Source organism: Lontra canadensis, unplaced genomic scaffold (genome assembly GCF_010015895.1).
Source record: "Lontra canadensis isolate GAN:19392208 unplaced genomic scaffold, GSC_riverotter_1.0 scaffold5, whole genome shotgun sequence".
Classification (NCBI taxonomy): Eukaryota; Metazoa; Chordata; class Mammalia; order Carnivora; family Mustelidae; genus Lontra; species Lontra canadensis.
Window position 1 is genome coordinate 38,630,261 of NW_022630999.1, and position 21,640 is coordinate 38,651,900.

A 21,640-nucleotide genomic window follows, 5' to 3' on the forward strand; every position below is an offset into this window, starting at 1 on the left:
AGGTGAGCCCGTCCACCCTGCGCTGCGGTGGCGAGGGGCTTCATTTCGCCTTGCACCCCCAGCGGGCGCTTTACAGTCCAGCAGGTGGCGCCGGAGGCCACCTTCACGCCTCCCAGCGAACCGCGATTCCCAGTCTGGGTAGACCCTCTCCCCTGCGTCATCCTGGGCGGGGTGGGGGAGGATAGGAGATGGAGAAACTGAGGCCCGAGGTGGTCAGTCTTGTACCTGGGCTGAAGGTGCCAGGCACCAAAGAGCGGAGCGGAGTAGTCTGGGGCGTGGAAGCCCGCCGGCCGCCCCCACCCACCGCCCAACCCTGCCTTGCCCGAGCGGCGGCGGCTACAGACAGATTGGCTTTATTCGTGGACACGCGGAGCGGGGAGGCACCCGGGCCCGCCCACCCAGGACACGCTCACACGGGGGTTGGGGAACTCTCCATGCCACAATCACGACACACGACGCCCGCGTTCGGACTGGGCTGGCTGAGGGAGGGGGCATGGCACAGCCTGGCTCCTGGTTTGGCTAAAAAAAAAAAAAGGTTCTTGGGGTCGTTGTGGGAGTGGGGTGGGAGGCTCTGGGGCTGCCCGGAGGACCCTCAGAGAGCCTCTGTTGGGAGTGTGTGGGGGGAGCCGTCGCTTTCTGATCTTCTTTTAAAAATACATAGAACATGCTACATCCGCGCAGACATTGGACGGGGTAGGATGGGGAGGAGGCAACATAGGTGGGGCGAAGCTACCAGCCACGGCCACAGCCCAGCCCCGGCCCTGTCCAGGCCCCAGGGATCCACGGGGGCGGGTAGGACAGACAGATGGACAGACACCAACACAGGCTCCAAGGGGGCCCTTGGAGTAAAGGAAGATCTTGTGTTTGGGGGGAAGGGGTAGAAGGACAGCCCTGGTTCTGGCGAAGGGGCAGGGGACAGGGAAGGGATTGTGCTGCTGGTGGGGGGCCGTCCTGGGCCCTTACGCCTCTGGCTCATACTCCTGATACTCCTCCTGCATCAGAGGGATGGGGGTGGAGTGGGGAAGAGCAAAAGAGGAAGGGGTTGGAAACCAAGTGGCCAGGTTCTGGCCCCGAGACTCCTCCCCCTCAAGGAGGAACAGTGCATTCCCCTCTCCCTGGGCAGGGGAAGAACCTGGAAATTGGGGACAGCCGGGACTTCCCTGGGCAGGGGTGCCTGGGCCCCAGTGCTTGGCCCCATCTGTTCTCCCTCTCTGCTGCCACCTCCTAGGGCCTGGGTTCTAGAAAAGGGGGTGTGAAGTTTCCTGGCCCAACCCTATCCTCTCAGGGACTTCCCACCCCAGCTGGGAATGGTGGCAATCTTCTGGGATGCCCAAAGACCCACCCAGCCCTGCCACCACTCACCTGGGGCGGTTCCTCATAACTCTCGCCTTCTGGCTCCATCAGGGGCTCGATCAGTGGCTCCTCAGCAGCTTCCTGGGCCACTTCCTCTGGCTGCCGGCAGAGAAGGGACAGGGCCATGAGGGCAGCTGGGAGATGCTCCCCCAAATTCCTACCCTGGGAAGCTTTTTTGGCTGATTGGGGGAAGGCTAGGCTTTGTTGGCTGTACAACCAGAAATTTTAATTCAATTGCCTTGGAATCCAGTTGCCTTGGAAGTGGACTAAGGCATGAGGGGTGAAATCCCCCTAGATCACCATGAAGCTGGGAGTGGTGAGAAGAGGGCCTCTCCATACCCCTCTCCCCAGTGCCTGGTAGCCTACTGCTCTTCCATCATTTGGACTGGATGGGATGGGGAGATAGACAGTATACTCCATCACCGACTTATCCTTACCTGCCTTGTGTTAGGCTCTGCTGAGCATGAGGACCCCAGAGAGAACCCTGGAGGCTCCTCTGAGCTGGAGGGAGATGGAAGCTCTGAGACAGGGCCAGGCAGGAGCTTGGAGCCATTCCCCTGCCACCTTCCACCCATCCCTCCCCCAGGGTCCTGTGTGGCCTGGTTTCTTCAGCTGTTGCTATTTTAAGATAAGCTGGAAGCAACAGCTCATGGTGTTGCTTGGATGTGTGAGCTAAGACTCTCCCCTCCCCCCTGCATCTGCTGCCCTAACGGGTGCAGACCAGCAGGCACACAAGCAGGGGGGCTGCCAGACACATGGCCAGCCACCTGTGTGTGAGCACACATGTATGCACACATACGAGACAGAGCTGGCCGCACACGCCCACCCACAATCACCTGGGGTCCATGCACGGCTGCACACGGTCACATGTGGGTGGCACACTCCTGGACCCCCGGAGGGGTGGAACCTGTAGGTAGGAGGTTATACCACCTCCCCATTCCCCACATATAACCACTGTCCCTCCCTACTGGGCAGAGATAAGAATCCTGGGAGCCTGGAGGGCTGGCCTAGAGAAGGCTTGCCTGACCCCCATCCAGGTAGCCTCAGTTCCTTCACGTGGCCAGTGGAGGCGGGCCCTGTGGGCACCCGAGTATACAGCTACTGCCCTGGCTCATTTTCCCCAGTGTACAGATGGGTATATCAAGGCCTAGGAGGTGGGGAAATTGGAAGTTTGCCCCAAGTCACCCAGTATTAAAAATCCCAGCTGGAACTCATTGCTTGGCAACAGCCCACACGTCCAGCAGCAGCAGAACGGAGGTGGGCAGTATGGCCCATCAGGGATGGATGGCGCACAGCGAGAGGGGAGAAGAGCCCGTGCTTTGTGGTAACATGGAAAGGGGGTTAAAAATACCCAACTCATCTATGCTGACAGAAGTCAAGGAGCAATGACCCTTGGTGAGGGAGGCAGGGCCAGGACCAAGGGAAGGTGAATGAGGCACTTAGGGCACACATTTAAGAAGGCCCCCACTCTTAGGGCCATGCACATGAGACCCCAGAGTGGGTGTCCCCCTCAAATTTTGGGCCCCCATATCCTCCCTCATCTTACCCTTGTCTTGGTCTCGGGGGTCAGGGACTGGAAGAAGGCCTAAGGAAGGCTTCTGAGGGGCTGATGTCCTGTGTCTTAATATGAGTGCTGGTTACACCGGGGGCTCGAGCTGTGAAAATGTATTGGGGCTGTGTGCTTTTTGTATGTATGTTGTACTTCAATAAAAAGTTTACTTTAAAAACATCCCAGCCCGGCCACTCATTAGCTTAGGTCAGTCACTTCACCTCTGGAGTCAGCTGCCTTAGATGGGAAATGCGATGGTGCTGTCTGGTCTGTAGGGGGACAGGGAGGGTCGCATGGTAAGGCACCGAAGCAGAATGGGAGGTGGGGACACTCGGAAATGTGCACCCTGGGCTTGCGTGGGTTCCACATGCCTCGTGGCCCCAAAGGGCTGCTGTTTAAATAGTAAGTCCATGATCCTGAGCTCCCTTGTGAGCAGAGGCTTGGGGTGTCAAAAGTGCTGGTAGGAAGGAGGAGGCCTGAAAGCAATGGTTCTGGGCAAAGGCCCCTCGAGGCTGAGAGCTCAGGCTCAGATCTGGCTTTCTCTGCACCCCAGCTCCCAGCACGGACCCTGGCCCTGGGGCGGCTACCAGCAACTTCACTGCCGTAAACCTGAGCTTCTCCTCCCAAGTACCTTCTTAGAGAGGCAGGCAAGTCACTTCACCTCTCTGGGCCTTGGCTCCTTCATCTGTAAAATGGACATGCTGTAGTGCCTTCTTCCCAGAGAATATAAAGATTCAGTGAGTTACTCCAGGTGCTGAGTCTAGAGCCTTGCCTGCCCACATAAGAGATCAGTGAACAGGAGGGATCCTTGGAACAATAATACATGGGGAGTCACACAGCTGGTAAAATGCATACACGGGACCTAAGCCAGAACTTCCAAGTCAAGCCCCAGACCAGTGACAGGTGAAAGGGTCAATGTGTAAAGGCCTGTGATGAAGGGTGGTCCTTGGACCCGCAGTACCAGCATCACTCTGGCATCTCTTTGAAATGCAAACTCTCAGGTCCCACCTCAGACCTACTGAATCAGAAATTCTAGGGAGGCGGCAGACAGTCTGTATTTTAACCTGGCCTCCTGCTGGTTTGGATGCACACAGAAGTTTTGAGAACCTCTGATAAATACCTAATGTGTGTAAAAGCCCTCTTGCATTCATCTTCTGTCTTATAGGCAAAGAAGCCCGCTCAGAGAGGTGATGGACTCTGCCCAGGGTCACGGAGTCAGGACGTAGTAGAGGTGGCACTTGAATCCAACTCTGGTGTTTCAGAGTTCACAGGTCTTATGCTATAGTGGGTCCCAGTGAAGGTGTCTTCCTTCACGCACGTGGGGTTACTGTTGTCCTGTCTGCACAAGTATGCGATGGACAACACAGCCCTCCCCCGTGGCCCACACTCGCTCATGCCTGCCTCAGGGCCTTTGCCAATGCTGTTCTACTGCCTGAAATACAATTCTCACAAAGCTCACCTCATCCCTTGGGGGTCAGCTCAAATGTCACCTCAACAGAGAAGCCCTCCCAACTACAGCAGTCCCTTTACGCCTCGACTCTCTACCATATCACCTTTGTCTTTTCTTCATAGCACTTAGCCCCGTCTAAAACCATCTCATTCATTGGTTATCTATCTTCTTCCACTATAGCATCTGCTCCCTGAACATAGGAACTTATTCGCCATGGCAACTTCTAGAATAATTCCTCTCTGGCATGGATACTTGTTGAAGACAAGAAAGAACAAACAATCTGTGACATGCGGACGTGGCCCAAAGTGGTCCGGGTCACACTCAGAAGCAGGATACATGTATACAGCCAGAACTGGGGGCACAGTCACAGGGACTACCGCACCCCTACCCACCCTGCGAACTCATTCTGAGCCGAGTCTAGCAGAGCTCCATAGAACGTGAGGCCAGGTGTGCCTCCAGCTGGCTGAGGCATGTTTATGGTGTGCCTGGCATGTGTGTGCATACACGCGTGGGTGTGTGCATGTGCGTGTGTATGGCAAGAGGACAGCTCACCTTCAGATCAGCGGAGAATTCCTCCTTCTTCACCAGGCCCGTGGCTGCGGCAATGTTCCCAGCCCCGGAGAACACGGCTCCTCCCAGATGGGACGCCTGCTCCTTGGTTTTTTCAGCCACTGGAGCAGGGAGACGATTGGGGAAGGGGGTTGGGGGCCCAGGTAAAGCAGAAAGAAATGCGTCTCTCTCCCACATGGTGTTCCAGCTGGCCTCCCTCATGGAGCACACTCTCAGGAATCCTTGGGGGTGCCCTCTTCCACCGCCACCCCCCTTCCAGATCCCGGCCAGATCCCAGGCCCGAGGTGAGGGAGGGGAGCTGTGCCAGGGCTGGGCTAGTACCTGAAGCCACTCCTTGCACCACCCCCTCTCGAGTCTTGCTTCCTGCAGGGACAAAAAGGAGCACACATCAGGACTCTGAGCTGAGGGAACAGAGCCTCTGGCAAGCGTGGTGGTTATGAAGTGGGCAGAGGGACCCAGTCGGCAGTGGGCATCCTGGCCCCATCACAAATCCCGCAGATCCCCCACCCCCCATCACAGCACTGAGTCCTCCACACCTACTTCCTGAGGAGTTCTCCCCAACCGCCGGCCCCTCCTCCACCTGAAAAGATCTCCATGCCTACTGGGGGGATGCTGCCTGGGAGCCAACACTGCTCAAAGCGCATTCCTTTACCTCTCAGCTCCGGGGTGAGCAGGTGAGGGTGGGAGTGGGGGTGGAGCGGGCGGGGGGGGGTGATAGTGGTGTGTATTTGGAAAGGTTCCTCTGGTGCCCTTGATACCTGACTGCCCACATCCCACCTATGGACCCTCACACCCACCAACCCCCACTCCATTTCTTCTAAAGTCTCTTCTAACTGGGGTGTGAGTTCCTTCTTCTGGCCAGAGTGAGGAGCTTCTCAAGTATGTGATGGGTCCGAGGGTGCCTGACACGCATGGCACTGGCTGGGTCTTCTCGGGAGGGTAACTGCTGGGAGAGGCAAGATGGTCTGATCCGAGGTGGGCGGGAAGGGGGGGCAGGAGGCTTCAGGGTAGTGGGGAGTCTCCTATTCTGGGAATGTAGCAATACAGACAACAGCTGGTAGACCCTGAAATGGGTAATGGGTGTCTGGGAGGGCTGAGGCTAGTGGAAGCAGAGGACAGCATGGGAAGGCAGAAACGCCCCAGGCTCTGGCCAGCCAGACAGAGACAGTGGGGGGTGGTGGTGTGCTGCATTGCATCCCATCATTCCTCCCACAAACATTTGTTGGCACCTGCTCTGTGCCAGGTCCTAGGCCAAAGGCTCACCATCAGATGGGGTAAGAGAAGAGCAGATTTGGTGCCCTGGACCTCAAGTAGTGGGGCAAGGACTTCCATCCAGCCTCCAAAGGGTACATGGTAGAGGAGGGGCACTACCTGGGCCTTGACAAATGGGGAGCAGGGAGATATGCAGAAAGGAGACTGGGGAGGGTATCTCAGGCACAGGAAACCACCCAGATAGGGCACAGAGAGGTGTCCTTTCCGGGCCTGCACAGAGCCCAGCAGTGCTATCTGTGCGCCTGGAGAGATGGACACATGGACTGAGGCAGGACGGAGAATGGCATTGAGTTACAGGCTGCAGGAAGCTGAGGCTTTAATGTGTAGGAACTGGGGGCCATTGGGGGTTCCTGGGCAGGCGGAAGAACAGGAGGTGCCAAACTAAGGGGAAGGGGGTGCTTCGAGTCTGTTAGCAGGGAGACCGAGCTGGTTGCCAGGGATACATAGGAGCGAAAGGGCGGCCAGATACATAGGAGGAGGGCAGCCAGAGCTGGGGCCTGGCAGGTGTGGGCTTAAGCCTCCAACTTATCTCCATCACCTGTGCCCTAGTTCCAGCCACCCTCATCTGCTGGCTACACTACCCTCCACCAGGCCTCCCTGCATTTGGTCCCTCCACAGAGACCCAAGGAAACTTTCTACGATGAAGTCAGATCATGTCAGTTCCTAGCTTACAATCTCTCCTGGCAGGTAGGTCATAATGATCCTTTGGCCTGGGCATCAAGACCCCCTTGTGAGCTGCCACTCCCGGTTTTTCTGATCTCAACCCCCACCATTGCTGCCTGCCCTCTGCTCTCTGGCCCTGTCTCCATCAGCCCTTTTCTGCTTCCTCCAACTCCCCTCCTCCAGCCAGCTTCTTATTCTTTGGGGTTCAGCTCAAATGCTAGCCTCTATGATTACGCTACTGCAGTGGTCCCCATCCCAGCCGCTGGATGTCAGATCCCACAACTAGAGTGCTCTGTATCACTATCAGGAGAGTCGGCACCTACTAGCGTGTAGTAAGAAGTCAGTATTTTTCAAATTGCCACAATCCCAAATCTGCCACAACCACGGGCAAATTAACCAGCCCTCTTCCGCCCACACAAAGGATCATTCTGCCTACTACACGCCGGTAAGCCCCGAATCGCCACGGAAATTCGGTAATCAGTGAGTTTGGGGCTTTGCATCCCCTTATGCAAATGACCCTGTGGGCTCCCTCTCCTCTCACACTTAGGATGAGAGATTTTAATCACTCGGCCTTTCTCTTCACACAGCTGGAAGCGGCAAGGAGGAGGGACCCAGAGGCAATGATGGAGCTCCTGGCATCAGGAGGCAGGAAGACCCTAACAGCGGCTCTGAGGTGGACCTTGCAGGAGAGGAGGGCTAAGGGGCAGTCCCAATAGCACAGGGGCTCTGGAGTCCATAAGGCTTGGCTCCAACTCCAGCTTCAGGTTTCAGCAGCTGTGTGACCTTGAGCACTGTAGTTAAACCTCTGGGAACCCCACTTTTCTTGGTCTGTGGAATGGGCGAGGGGCATGACGTGAGGTAATGGATGTTATGGCATTTCCCAGGGTACTCGGCAGAGAGTAAGGGCTAAACACCAGGAAATAGTAATCATGTGAATAAGAACAAGGCTGTCTGCTTTGACCCATGCATCTGTCCCCGGCCTTTCAGCTGAACCCCACCCTCCCCAACTCTTCCCTCCATTTTCCTCTCCCCATAGGTCTCATCACTGACCCAGGCTTCCTTCCGCTGGCTGAGTCCCCAGTGACCCCTACTGACCCCGCCCCATCTGCTGACTCATATTCTCCCGCCTAGACCCTGGTCCCACTCCCTCCAAGGACCCCCAAACCCCGCAGACCCCTGGAAGCCTTGCCCCTTGCCCACCGACGTAGAGGACGCCCTCCTTGGTCTTCTCCGCGGCCTCGGTGACCCCCTGCTTGGTTTTCTCCGCGGCGGCCACGACGCCCTCCTTGGCCATGGACAGGCCCTTCATGAACACGTCCATCCTGGCGGCCTGGGGAGGACGAACACACCGGCACGGGTGCGCTGGCCCCGCACCCTCACCCCATTCCTTTCCCTGGGACGCTGGTTACCACCACCCCCCTTCGCTCCTGAGACCCCGGCGCCCTTCCAGGCCGGGCCCCCTCCTGTCATACCCCCTCCCCAGCGGGAGGCCACAGGGCCGCGACAAGTCCCGGCGTCCTTGAAACCCGCGGACGCGGGAGGAGCCACTGCCTCGGTTATTCGGGGCATTGCAACCTGCAGCCCCGCGCAATCGGGGTGCTGGGCTCGGCGCGAAGTCCGGGGACCTGCCTGTATACACGACAGAGTCACACGACCATACACACAAACATTCTCCACCGACACGCTCACGTGCACATACAGGACACGCAGACGTTCAAACGCGCACGGACACCCTGACACACAGGAACACACGGGCCTGGAAGCACGACCACACGGCCACCCAGCCAGTTGCGGGCACAGGGCAGCAGTCACACAAACACCCCAGGACGCGCACCGACACGCACCTACCGGAACCCTCTCTGCGTTCTCGCGCGGGTTCCCCGTCTCCGCTCCCAGCCGCTTCCCATCCCGCCCAGTCCCCTCTCCTTCCCCTGCCCCTTCCCGGGCCCCGGCGTCCGGAGCGCGGCCGCCTCACCTGGAAGCTGGGCCCGGGCTGGGGATGGAGGAGCGGCTGCGGCTGCGGCGCGCGGACGCAGGGGATCGGCTAGGCCGGGCTGGGGTGGGCTTGGGGCGGATGGGGGAATCGGGGCCTCGCCAAGTGCCCAGGTCGGTCGGCAGCAGGCGGGGCGCGGGCCCTGAGCCGGGGCGCAGCGATGCCCGGGCCTTCGGTGCGTCGCCGACCGCGGATCGCGCCTTGCGCCCTGCGGGACCGCACGCTCCGGCTCTGGTTCCGGCTCCGGCTCCCGCTCGGGCGCTGCGGCAGCTCTGAGCTCAGCGCCCCCTCTGGCGGCCGCACCGCCCCCTCAGCCTGACTGACAGGGGGCGGGGAGGGTGACATATCCACGGAGCCCGCTAGCCTCCCGGGGCCGGTCCCCGAAGCACCGCTGGGGACCTCGGAGCGTCAGACCCGCATCCAGCCCCGGAGAGCCTAATCGGTTGGGGGAGACAATGCAGAGCGCCAAGAGTAGGAAAGACATACTGTCTGCAGTTGGCTTTGGGGTTCAAATGGATTTGAATCTCAGGAGTGCTTCTTATTAACTGTGGGACCTTGGGCTACTCAGTCTTCCTATCTGAACGCCAGTTTCTTTTCCGGCAAAATAATAGATGACTCGCTCAACGAATGTTGATTGAACGTTTAGACAGATGCTAGGCAGGTTTGAGGCTGGGGACAGTGGAAAAGGAAACCAAGGTCCCTGCCCTTGGGGAGTTTACAATGATGTGTTTGTGTGTGTGCAGAAATGGGAAAACAAACGTGTCAGCACTTAAACCTAACAAGGTTGTTTCAGCTTGTGAGCAATGTTATGAAGATAATGGAATGGTGATGTAACAGAATGACTAGAGGAGGGTGCTTGAGACAGAGTGGCCAGGGAAGGCCAGTGGGAGCAGAGACCCCAAAGAGGCATCCGGGTCAATATGGGGAAGATCCATAGGGAGGCAGCTGCACATACAAAGGTCCTGAGACAGAACTGTGCTTAGGAACAGATAAAAGGAAGTACAGCTGGATAGCCAGGCGTGAATGAGGATTAGACAAGACCATTTTTTGGTGTGTGGTTATGGTGGGGATTGTCAAATGGCCATAGAATGCCAGGTACACATAGGTCCTCAGTTGGAGCAATGACAGAATTATGCCCAAGAAATTATGGGATCTGAGAGGAAGAGGACTGCAGCTGATCAGGGGAATCAGGAAAGTCTGAACAGAGGAGGTGACCTCTGTGCTAGGTTTCATGGGAGAGATAAGTTTTTACCTGGAAGACAGGCTGGAATGGCATTTTAGGCTATGGGTATAGCATGGGCAAAGGCACTGTGGCGGGAAATGTAGAGTGGGTAAATGACAGGGGATGAGGTGAGGAGGCAGCCAGACGGTGCAAGGGCCTGGGAGGGAAAGTGTTCATAGGCCACTGATAGAGCTGCAAATTGGTGCATGGTTTTTGGAAGGCAGTCTGCCAGTGTTTACCAAAAACATAAATGCATGTTCCTTTTGAGCCAACAGAACAGTTCCCCTTCCAGGAATTCATTCCTTGGATTGGCTCACACAAGCGCACAAAGCCATTTGTACAAGGATGTTCACTACAGCACTGAAAATAATGCAAATGTCCATCTGTATGGGACTGGCTAGTTAACTGTGGGACATCTGTCCAGTGAAAGGATGAGCAGGACCCATGTGTACTGATATGGGAGTGTATGGAGAAATGGTGTGAAGTGAGAGAGGGAGGTACTAAACTGTAATGTGGGGAACTAGTCAGTTTTGATACATAGACACACACAGTTACATAAGACCCCTTATACACACATATATACATACTTACATCTAGATATGCAAAGATCATGCCAGCAAGGACTTCCAAAATAGGGATATAGCAGTTGCCCCTGGCAAATGGGGCTGAGAGCACTCAAGGAGGGAAGTTTTTTACATTTTATCACCTTCCTTCTTATGCTGTTTGGTTATTTTACTTTGAATAGTATTTTATTTTTATTTTTATTTATTTTTAAAGATTTTATTTATTTATTTGACAGAGATCACAAGTAGGCAGAGAGGCAGGCAGAGAGAGGGGTGGGGAGCAGGCTAAAGGCTAGCATGGGTGATGTCTGTCATTATTTGTGGCCTCTCAGCATTGGAACTTTCCCCTTCTTATGTCTGGGGGATCCCGCACATTCTGAGGCAGGGCCCACCTCCCTCTCTGGGAGCCGACAGTGCTTTCCTAGCCTTCCTCGAAGCCCAGACATGTGACCTCAGCCCCAGACACCTTAGCCCCAGCCTTGAACCTGAATTAGCAGGGAAGGAGGGCTCTTAGCTCTGGCGAGGACTGGTGGTGGTGGTGGTGGTGGCAGGTCCTACTAGGGACCATGGACAGCAGTGACACTGCTTCTGGGTGCATCCAGCACCAACAGTGCAACCACGTTGTCCATGACCAGCTGTAGCATCGAGAGAACCTTCTAGAGTCTGCTTGGCAGTGTGATTTGGAGCATTAATGCAGGATGCGCTGTCTTCAAGGGGGACTCTCTGGCCTTCCTGGAGAGTTTCTGAGCTGCCCAGTATTGGATAATAAAATCCTTATCTGCTTAAATTAGCCAGAAACGATTTTTGTGACTCTCGACTAAGAACCCCAGAATGTCAAAATAGATGATGAAGAAGCAAAGAGGAGGGAGGGGGGAAGAGAGAAAGACCACACGAAGGGTGTTGTATTTCTGTCATAGGAACTGGGAGGTCACTAAGGATTTTAAGCACCAGGGAGACTGAGATGAGATTTGCATTTTGTGGAACCACATGGAGGTGAACGGTTGGAGGGTCTGGGACACAGCAAGATCATGAGAAAGCTGGGGCAGAATCCATCAGGACTGATGGTGGAGCCCGAACCAGAAAAGCCTCAGTGAGCCTGGAACAGGTTTGGAGGGACAGTTGGGTGTTGTTTAGGAGGTAACCTATTATGTGTTGGGGAAGAGGCAGAGGGATGAGTTGAGGGAAGATTCCCAGGTTTCTGGCTAGGACAGCAGGTGAGAGATGCTGTTGCAAAATGAATTAGGCATTGAGGTGGCTCAAGACCTGGGTGGCTCAGTCGGTTAAGTGTTTGCCTTCAGCTCAGGTCATGATCCCAGGGTCCTGGGATCTCAGCCCTGCTTCGGGCTCCCTGCTTGGCAGGAAGCGTTTCTCCCTCTCCCTCTGCCTGCTGTTCCCCATGCTTGTGTTCTCCTCTGTCAAATAAATAAATAAAATCTGAAAGAAAGAAAGAAAGAAAGAGGAAACAAACATAGAGGAGATGAGGCAGCTTCCAGGATTGGGGGGGGGGCGGCGATGGAGAGCTTGTTTGAGGCCTAATAGAGCTCATTGTGCAGTTCCTGATAGACAAACTGAAGGAGGTATCCAGCAGATGGACATCGAGCTGGAGCTCAGGGCATCACTTGGAGCTGGCTGCAGGTATCTATTTGGGCCACTGTGTACTTGGAATTCTTTAACGTATGGCTTTCTTAAGCAGAGAGATACCTTGATTTGTAGAAGTTGCCCACATCCACGGTGTGAATTCTCTCTTTGTGATTGATTTTACTGTCAGTGTGATGTCACAGAGCGAGAACTGGGAAGAGATGGGCCACAGTATGGCCTTTTACAGTATTTTCACCATACAGATAAATTTAATAAGAACAATCTTAAAAGCATTGATAATAATAAAATAACTAGGAAGCTATGTTTTGAGCATTTATCATCTGTTTTAAACATAATCTATATAACCATAAGCTTATATAATTTAATTTTTGATAATGACCGTTAACACCTAGCTCACAAACTCCTGAAACTGTAATAATTGCTCTCATGAGCTGGTCTAAGGCAGCCCAGTATCCTACCAGATTTGGAGTCATTAGCATGCAGGTGGTGGCTAGAGCCATGGGCGGTGCGGTTGCCCAGGAGAACATGGAGAGTGACAAGGAGAGGGTCCAGAAGAGAATCCTGAGGCACTGCAAACTTCACATGTGGCCAGGGGAAGAGGACCTGGCTAAGAGACTGAGAAGGAGCAGCACAGGGAAGAGGAGAAGCTGGAAAGATTGGTAGCTGGGAAACCAAGGGGATGAGAGGACAGCTGGTTAAATGCTACAGAGGGGCCAAAAGCAACGAGGGGTGATGAGCTCTCAGATTCACAGCAAGGGGGCCATCAGGGACATTAACAGTAGCACAGGGGTTATGGGAGCCCAGGAGGGAAGGGGCACCTCCAGAAAGCCTCCAGGAGAAAGTGATATTCAGGCTGGGTTTTGAAAGATGAGAAGGACCTCACGAGTGATGGTGAACATTCTTTTTTTTTTTTTTTAAGATTTTATTTATTTAGGGACGCCTGGGTGGCTCAGTTGGTTAAGCAGCTGCCTTCGGCTCAGGTCATGATCCCAGCGTCCTGGGATCGAGTCCCACATCAGGCTCCTTGCTTGGCGGGGAGCCTGCTTCCCCCTCTGCCTCTGCCTGCCATTCTGTCTGCCTGTGCTCGCTCTCTCTCTCTCTCTGACAAATAAATAAATAAAAAATCTTTAAAAAAAAAGATTTTATTTATTTATTTGACAGACAGAGATCACAAGCAGGCAGAGAGGCAGGCAGAGAGAGAGGGGGAAGCAGGCTCCCCGCTGAGCAGAGAGCCTGATGCGGGGCTCGATCCCAGGGCTCTGGGATCATGACCTGAGCCGAAGGCAGAGGCTTTAACCCACTGAGCCACCCAGGCGCCACGATGGTGAACATTCTTGGCAGAAGATTCAACAGGTGAAAAAGTCCAGGGTGCAAAGGGAGCAGAAGACAGGGTTACATTGTGAATCAGGCAGGCAGTTCATCTGGCTGCTAATACAGAAGCTTAGGCAAAGCAGGTTTTTATTCCTTCACTTAAAGAAGCCCAGTGGTAGGCAGGCCACAGCTGGTTTGACAACTGCACATTCCTCAGGAATCTAGACTCCTAACTTCCTGTGCCACCATTCTTTTTTTTTTTTTTTTAAAGATTTTATTTATTTGACAGAATCACAAGTAGGCAGAGAGTCAGGCAGAGAGGGAGGGAGGAGGAAGAGCCCGATGTGGATGCAGGGCCTGTGCCACCATTCTTAGTACACGAATTCTACCTTCAAGGTCATCTCATGGTCCAAAACTGCTGCGGCAGCTCCAGCCATCATATCTATGCAGAAGGCAGGAGGAGAGGAAGTAGGGTAAAAGGGCAGCTGCCAGTTGTCAGTCTCTTTCCCAAGGAGTTTTCAGAAACTAACAACTTCTGCATGCCTCCAGGCTCTGCCTTGCTTTAGGGAGGCTGGAAATGTGTGGCAATCTAACTGGGCCTATGACTTCCCAGAATCAAAGTATGAGAGGGGGAGCATGGTTACTGAGAAGGCTACTAGCATCGCTGTCGCTATTTCTTTTTGCACCCAGCTTTTTTATTTTGAAAAACTTCAAACCTAGAGAAAATTTGCGAGGAGCACACTACAGCGAATAAAATCTCCAGAAGAGTTGCAATATTAATGTAACGAATACCAGAATATTCTCCAGCTAAATTCACCAGGTGTTAACATCTGCTACATATTTCTTTGACTCTCTATGTACTGTCCTCTCTCTATGTACTGTCTCCAGAAAGAAGGCGGCGTGGCCACTGGGCCGCCACTTTCCAGCACAAGGGATTCTTCACCCTGTGTCACACTGCGGCCCACCTCCTCCCCCTCTCCCCTTTAGGGTACAGGATGGCAGAGCCCAGGCCCCTCTGGGCCTCCTTCTGACCAGGTCCCGATCCTGCGAATTCTCTGGGACCTCTCCTCGGTTCCATTTTCTCTCCCCCAGGAAAATGGGGCTCTCCATTCCTCTCTTCCCTTTCCTCTTCCTAAGAACGTACTGAGAATGGTTTCGGGAGCTTGGGGGAGAGAAGGGTGGGAGAATGTGGGGAGGGGTTGGGAGAAAATCCCCAGCGGAGCAAGCTGGAGGGGCTGGAGCAGCTGGGGCGGCTGGAGCCGCTGGCATTCTCTTAAGAGGATCACGGAGATCCTGGTAATCCCAGCCCTGCCTGGGTTTTTTGAAAATCCAGCTGGGTCTTTGTAACTCTGTGTGTGGTGCCTGACTGCGTGATTAAACATTTATCAACATTCGGGCTGTCCGGAGGCCTCAGGTTGGGGAGGAAGGCCGGCAGGCGGGGTGGGAGCTGAAAACCGAGAGAGGAGTGAATGATGCTCATCGCACGCCTACCACATCGCAGGCCTGGCCTCCATTGTATCATTAATCCCTGAAATCAATCCTGGAAAACAGGCATTTTCAGCCCCCTCCCCCGCTTACAGATGAGGGGGCCAACACCCAAAGAGGGGAAGTCATATAACCCGCCATTGGCATCTATTCTTTCCAGTCAGTTTCTCCTGAGTGCTTACCAGGTGCCAGACCCTGTTCTAGTACCAGAGATACAGCAGAAAACAAGACCATGAAGTCCTTGCTCTTCTAACACTGAAATTCTAGTAGGAAGCAATAGACAGCCAATGAGCTAGTGGCCAGATGAGATGTTTTAGATGGTGCTGCTCGTGTCCAAATCAGTGATCTCCCTCCTCGCTTAGCCCTCCGAGTCCTTGCTAAGAACTACAGGTACTAGAGAGCACAGTTGTGAATGGTTCTTCTGTTCTAGTAGAGGAAGGCAGATGAGTAAAATAAATAAGGAAACTACATAGTGTGTTGGGAGGGGCTACACTGGGAGGCCCTCTTTGAGAAGGCAACATTTGAGCCCAGCCCAGAAGGACAAGAAGTCAGTCCCTCAAAGAGTTGGAGAGCAAATGGCAAGTGCAAAGGCCCTGAGGCAAGAGCCAGTCTGGCCTGTTGGAGGCTCGGTGTGCTTGGAGCACTGTGAGGCTGGACCATGCAGAAACCTGCAGGCCCACAACCTGGACTTTGGGTCACAATCTGGGTGTCCTGGAGGGTTTTAAACAGAGGACTTAAGTGATCAGGTTAATATTTCAAACGAGCTCTCTGAGGCAAGTGGAGAATGTTCTGTAAGGAGGAGGAAGTAGAAGTAAGGAGAGCGTTAGGACTTGGGCTATGGCCCAGGCTGGAGATAGCAGGCTTCCCTAGAGTGGGGGCAGTGGGGAATGAGAGGAATGGGCAGATTCAAGATATTTTCGGAATAGTATGGTAGGATTGGGGTGCAGGAGCCCACTGTGCAGAAGTCCGCCATAGATAGACTTGGGAGGGCTTTGAGTAGGGACCAGGACCCCATAGGTCAGAGGTTTATTCCTAGGGTCTTTCCTTAGTGATCTAACTCCAGAATCCACACGCTGTCCTATGGAGGAATATGTGGAAGAAGGTGGGGAGGGGCACTGCGGCTGGCAGGGGCGTTCCATGCCAGGCTCTGGGCCAGGACTCTAAGGCAGCTAAGACCAAGCCTGGCACTCAGGAAGGTCCTTTTTCCTTTTTTCTCCATCGAATATAGATTCGTGATCTCTCCCCAACCCTGGCCCTCCTCCAGCGCTTCCTCGGTCCAAAATTCTTGGACACTCTTCCAATCAGGAGGTGGGATTATGTCCCCGTCTTTGAATGTGGGCCCTGGGACACTAATAGAATACAGCGGACACAATGCCGGGCCAGGTTTTGGGCCCAGGCCTTAAGAAGCTGGCAGTTCTTGCTTCCTGTCTCTTGGGATGCTGCTTCTGGGAACCTAGCCACCATGCCGTGAGGAGGCCAAGCAGCCACATGGAGAGGTACATAGAGCTGTCCCAGCCAACACTCCCAGCTGAGGGTCCAGCTGACTGCTGGCATCAACTGTCCCAGGGAGGGACCGGATGACTCTAGCCCCAGCCCGTAAGCCACTCTGACTGACGGCACTTTGGAGCAGAGCTGAGCTGTCCCTAGTGAGCACAACCTGAACTGTAGATTGGTGAGCAAAACAGAGGACTGTTGCTGTTTTAAGCCATTAAGTTTGGGGTGGCTTGTGATGTGGCAACAGGTAGTTGGGACACTGTGGCCCACCTCTCCAGAGCCGATCCATCACCAGAGGCTAAACAGTCTTCCTTCCAAACACTTCTGACATCCGTCATGTTCTCTCCACCTTCCCTGTCACCAGATCTGCCACCTGGACAACTATATTAGCATCCGAATAGATCTCCTCCTCTCGCTACCAGAGTCTGTTTCCTGTAGAGAAGCCCAAAGAACTTGCTGGAAAGCCCATCTGATTACCTCCCCAGGCCATCTGTATCCACTTGAAGTGGCTCTCCATTTTCCTAAGATCAAGACCTACCAGCCTTTCCTCCCTTGGGCATCAGCCACACCGGTGTTTCTTTTTTTCCTCCAGTGCCCCATGTTCCCTTTGCCCCTGGGCCTTTGCACATGCTGCTCCCAGTCCCTGAGATACCCTTTTCCACCCACCTAGTTAACTCTTATTCATGCCTTAGGTATCAGCGCAAACATCACCTCATCCATGAACTGCCTCCAAACTAGTGTTCTCAAAATGGGCTTCTTGACCAGCATCCTCAGGGAGCTTGTTAGAAATGCCAGTTTTATCAGATTCTGAGGGCAGGGCCCAGCAGCCTGTCTAACAAGGCCTGCAGGTGGTTCTGATCCATGTACTGGAGAACTGCCACTCGAAAGCCCCCAGTTCAGGTCATGGACTTATCTTTCTCCATCTTCCCTTCCTTCCTTCCGAGATCTGAGTCTGTGACTACACGGGTGTTTGTGAGAGTCCCTGCTCTCTGGCTCCCCCTGATAGAGCAGAGCACAGGAGTTACTCAGTTTTGACCCCTCAGTGCCTCCAAGCACCCAGCCCCTTGCCTGGCCGGTACCTGGAGCTTAGGGCATGTGGGTTGGAGACAGATTGACTGTCAGTCTCCAGGTGGTCAAGGGCTTCCCTGGGTGTAGGGGGAGGAGACTAGTCTCTTTATAGATCTCAGACCCTAGAAGTAGCCAAGAGGAGGGTGAGAAATTTGGGGAGCCCTCAGCTCCTGCAGAAAAGAGTGTTGTTGAGAAGGAAGGGGAAGGGTAGCCAGAGCCAGAGCTTTTCCTTCTTCCGCCCCACCCCCTCCCTACTGCGCCCATTCTAGGCCCATCCTCCAGGGGATGTGATTGCACAAAGGGCAGATCCCTAATATTGACCCTTACCTTCTGTGACCCAGCCAGCCCATGGCCATGTGTGTGGTGGCTGGGTTTGTCTGGTCACACCTGTCCCTCTCCCACCTGCCTGCATGCAAAGGTGCTCACTAAATGCTTGCTGATGAGACGCATAGTGCAAGCTCTTTCCCTTCTGAGCGCCAGCCACACTACTCCGGCTCCTCCCCATCCCGTGCTCTGGGGGAGGGGTGGGGCAGTGCGGGTGGGTTAAAAGCTGGCAGCTGGGGGCCAACTGGGATGAAGCTCAGGTTGCCTTATGGCCGCCACCAGCCCTGTAGGTCCAGCTCCCTGCCCCTCATGCAGCAAGGGATGGGGCTGTGGGGGACGGGGCTTGCTGCTCACCCTGATTCCTTTCTTCGGTCAGGCCAGAGAGGCTGAGGGTGGAATCCGAAAGTTGGGGGAGAAGGAGGAGAAAAAGGAAGAGAAAGAGAGGGCAGCAGGGCTGGTCTTGATGGCAGAGGGGGCTCTGAATCCCCCCGGGGCCCTGCTGTCCCAGAGAAGAAAGGCCCAGGATGGGGCCCCCCAGGGGGTCAAGTTGGAGTTACACCCTCTGCTGAACAGGTAAGGCAGGTTTTGTGGCCTTGAACTAGACCTTCCTCTCTCGGCCTGGTTCCTCATCCAAGAAAGGTCAGAGCAGGCATAAGGCTTGGGCCCTATTGGCCCTTCTGGCCTTAACCCAACTGAGATTCTGTGTTAAACTCCCCCATCCTGCCCAGCCTTTCAGGATAACTAACCCCAGTCACCGTGGCGGGGTTGAGGGGGTGGGTGTCCTGTGCCCAAATCCCATCTCATCATTTGTCCCTGAAGGAGCATGACTTCCCCGCCAGCACAGGTGCTGCTTGTGATGGGCCCAAGAGGGCCGGCTCTCTGCTTCCTCCTGGCCTCCCCTCCCCCAGGTGGGCGCTGTGGTTCTTCAAGAATGACCGCAGCCGTGCCTGGCAGGACAACCTGCATCTGGTCACCAAGTTTGACACTGTGGAGGACTTCTGGGCGTGAGTGTCTGCTCCTGGCTGGGGAGGCCGGAGCCAGGGGACTGTGAGCTGGCAATCCTTCCCAGACCCCACCCCTCCATGGAGCTCTTTCCTCCCAGCTCTCCCTGGGACCTTTCAGCATTTGCTGAGGGCTGGGGCTTGGTGGGTTCTGCTTTCTGGGGCCTGGGACATGCCCCCCCCCCCCGAAACCTTCTCCGGGCTTCGGGAGAGAGGCTACGAGGGTGGGAGAAGCTAGGAGTTGCCCCAGACTCAGCAGCTCCAAGGCTTTGTGGCTCTGGGGAGGTTCTTTTCCCTCTCTGAGCTCGTCTCAGCCACAAAGGAAGGATTAGGCTGCCTGGTTGCTTCTGACCATCTGGTCTGACCATGGGTGATCAAGGGAAGGAATCTGAAAGGTGTAACACAAAGCCTAGGGGCAGGTGAGAGTCTGGGGCTCAACTGGGGAGGGGTGCCTGAACCCCCTCTCCCACCCAGCCCTGGGGGCTCTAAAAGCCTCCCTAGGTGGTTGGATGATTAGGGAAGTTTCCAGGGAGAAGGTGGCATTTGAGGGTTTGGGTAAGTAGAGATGGGATTCCAGGCAGGGGGTGGGAGGGTGTGAGCAAAGTCTTGGAGGCCTGAAGAGTGGGTGGAAAGTAGTGGAGTCTGGTGAGAAGTTGGGGGGGGGGGCAAGGCAAGTTGGAACCAGGCCATAAAAAAACTGGGGGTTTTTCCGGGGGGGGGGGGGGGGGGGGGGTTCTCTCCAGAATGTACAGTCACATCCAGCTGGCCAGTAAGCTCTCTTCCGGCTGTGACTACGCCCTGTTCAAGGTAAGCTCTGCCTCCCCCTAACCTACTTGGGGACCCTTCAGGCCTTCTCAGCTTCTGCTGCCTTCCTCCCTTGTGGAGGGTTTGGGGATGGGGGTGGCCACAGACAGCCTTCCTCAGCTGAGATGTGACTTCCAGTCCAAGGAAATACTAAACAGAAGCTTGGACAGCGTGTCAGGCTGGAGCTGTGCCTTGTAGGACCTTAAAGAGTCCGAAAGGGGATGGGGGATAAGCGGGAATTCAGAAGAAGCCCAGGTTTCTGGCCCGGCTCCTTAACTAGGGCCATGCCTCAGAATTGTCAGGGAATACTCCGCATCAATATCCAGGCCCTCATCAGTGTTCATCTCTGGAGGTCTTGACCCAGCAGGTGTGTGCGGTGGGACCCTCCCCTCCGTGTTTAAAGACCTCCCCAGATGATTTATGTACATACTACGGTGGCCCCTGAGGCTTCCTTAATACCCCCCGCCCCTGGCATTTGAACCATGGCCTCAAGGAACTCAGTTCAGTAAAGGAGACAAACATAAATGTATACTTACAAGGTTGCAAAAGGTGACAAGTGTCGAGGATCAGCGGCCTGGGGAGCCCATGGGAGGGTCTGGGGGGCTGAGTGGCTGGTGGTAGAACCTGCTTGTTCACAGGGGTTGGAGGCAAGAGGGACCCTGGCCTATGGAGGCTGATTTAGGGGCTGGAGCAGGGCCTGGGAAGGTGGTTGGGCCCACCTTTCCCTTTGAACAAAGGGAAGCTATTGATTGATTATCCCACCTTTTAGGATGGCATTGAGCCCATGTGGGAAGACAGCAGGAATAAGAGGGGTGGCCGCTGGCTGGTCAGTCTTGCCAAGCAGCAGCGCCACAGTGAGCTGGACCGCCTGTGGCTGGAGACTGTGAGTGGCCATGGGGAGAGGAGGGAGGGCTGGGGAGGGTCCCCCACTAGAAGAGGCTGGGCTGATGTGGTGTCAGTGGTCTCCAGGATAGTGGGAGCACTCCCTGTGACTCAGGTAGAGGTCTCACCATCCTCCCTTTTGGGCCCCAGCTGCTGTGCCTGATCGGGGAGAGCTTCGAGGAGCACAGCCGGGAGGTGTGTGGGGCTGTCATCAACATCCGAACCAAGGGGGACAAGATCGCCGTGTGGACGAGGGAGGCAGAGAACCAGGCGGGCGTGCTGCACATTGGGTGAGGGGTAGCTCTGGCGCAGGGTCTGTTCCAGGGGAGAAGGTGAGTGTGTGTGATGGGTGGTGGCTTGGCCTGTGAGGGAGACCTCTGGAACTTTCTGTGTCATCTCCTCCTTCCTTACCCACCTGTTACAGGGGTTTGGAATCCATATTTCAAGCTATTTCTAACAGGACTCTTCTTTTGCATTAAAGAGTCCTATCTGGGGTTTCCACGTAGGTAAGATGCAGAGAGAGTGATGGTGACTGGAACCAGGGTGGGAGCTCTGGGCAGAGGACCTGGGGTCCCAGGTTATCTCCAAGTCCCGCTGGTGACTCTCTCATTTCCTCTTCTACTCATCATCCAGGCAGGTCTACAAAGAGCGCCTAGGCCTCTCCACGAAGATCGTCATTGGGTATCAGGCCCATGCAGACACAGCCACCAAGAGCAACTCTCTAACTAAGAATAAGTTTGTGGTGTGATGAGACCTTGGCACCCCTCTCCATTCAACTGCCCCTGAGCCTCCCTGCTCACTCTCTGTGTGTGTGTGTGTGTGTGTGTGTGTGTGTGTGTGTGTGTAAGTGGTGCTGGGCTACAGTGCTGATGCTGGGCAGGACTGGGGGGTAGACAACTGGGTTTTCCCATGTCCTGGAGTGAATACGAACATTCTTTGAACTCCCATGTCCGGGAGTGAATAGGAGCATGTCCCTAGGCCTGAGTTGGGGCTCAGGCCTAGGGGACAGCTCTGTGGTCAGGGAGCCAGCCTGAGGA

The 21,640-nt window shown here is 54.9% G+C and overlaps 2 protein-coding genes across 3 annotated transcripts; one reads left to right on the plus strand and one right to left on the minus strand.

Moving 5' to 3' along the window:
* Positions 1-337: 337 nt before the first annotated feature.
* On the minus strand, positions 338-9,127 carry SNCB (synuclein beta). Of its 2 annotated transcripts, none has more exons than XM_032851882.1 (6): positions 8,833-9,127; positions 8,058-8,187; positions 5,244-5,285; positions 4,905-5,023; positions 1,363-1,455; positions 338-992 (listed from the first exon to the last, which is right to left on the minus strand). In XM_032851882.1, exons 2-6 carry the CDS (start codon positions 8,176-8,178, stop codon positions 960-962), a joined length of 408 nt encoding a protein of 135 aa, XP_032707773.1. In that variant the 5' UTR covers positions 8,179-8,187; positions 8,833-9,127; the 3' UTR covers positions 338-959. The 2 variants fall into 2 exon arrangements, with proteins under 2 accessions (XP_032707773.1, XP_032707774.1); XM_032851883.1 differs by having other exon boundaries at positions 1,363-1,452; positions 8,833-9,125.
* A 9,057-nt stretch (positions 9,128-18,184) lies between these two features.
* Positions 18,185-21,351, plus strand: EIF4E1B (eukaryotic translation initiation factor 4E family member 1B). The gene is made up of 7 exons (XM_032851992.1): positions 18,185-18,202; positions 18,293-18,489; positions 18,825-18,920; positions 19,661-19,724; positions 20,491-20,604; positions 20,754-20,893; positions 21,237-21,351. The coding sequence occupies exons 1-7, from the start codon at positions 18,185-18,187 to the stop codon at positions 21,349-21,351; spliced, it is 744 nt and encodes a 247-aa protein (XP_032707883.1).
* The last annotated feature ends 289 nt before the right edge of the window (positions 21,352-21,640 follow it).

Bases quoted from the DNA above. Each gene is read 5' to 3' on its own strand.
- SNCB (XM_032851882.1), bottom strand. From the start codon at position 8,178: ATGGACGTGTTCATGAAGGGCCTGTCCATGGCCAAGGAGGGCGTCGTG. The intron at 1,456-4,904 runs GTGAGCTGTCCT...CTTCTCTGCCGG, and splicing joins AATTCTCCGCTGATCTGAAG to CAGCCAGAGGAAGTGGCCCA. The intron at 993-1,362 runs GTGAGTGGTGGC...CCTCTGATGCAG, and splicing joins GTTATGAGGAACCGCCCCAG to GAGGAGTATCAGGAGTATGA.
- EIF4E1B (XM_032851992.1), top strand. The intron at 18,921-19,660 runs GTGAGTGTCTGC...GGTTCTCTCCAG, and splicing joins ACTGTGGAGGACTTCTGGGC to AATGTACAGTCACATCCAGC. The intron at 20,605-20,753 runs GTGAGTGGCCAT...TTTGGGCCCCAG, and splicing joins ACCGCCTGTGGCTGGAGACT to CTGCTGTGCCTGATCGGGGA.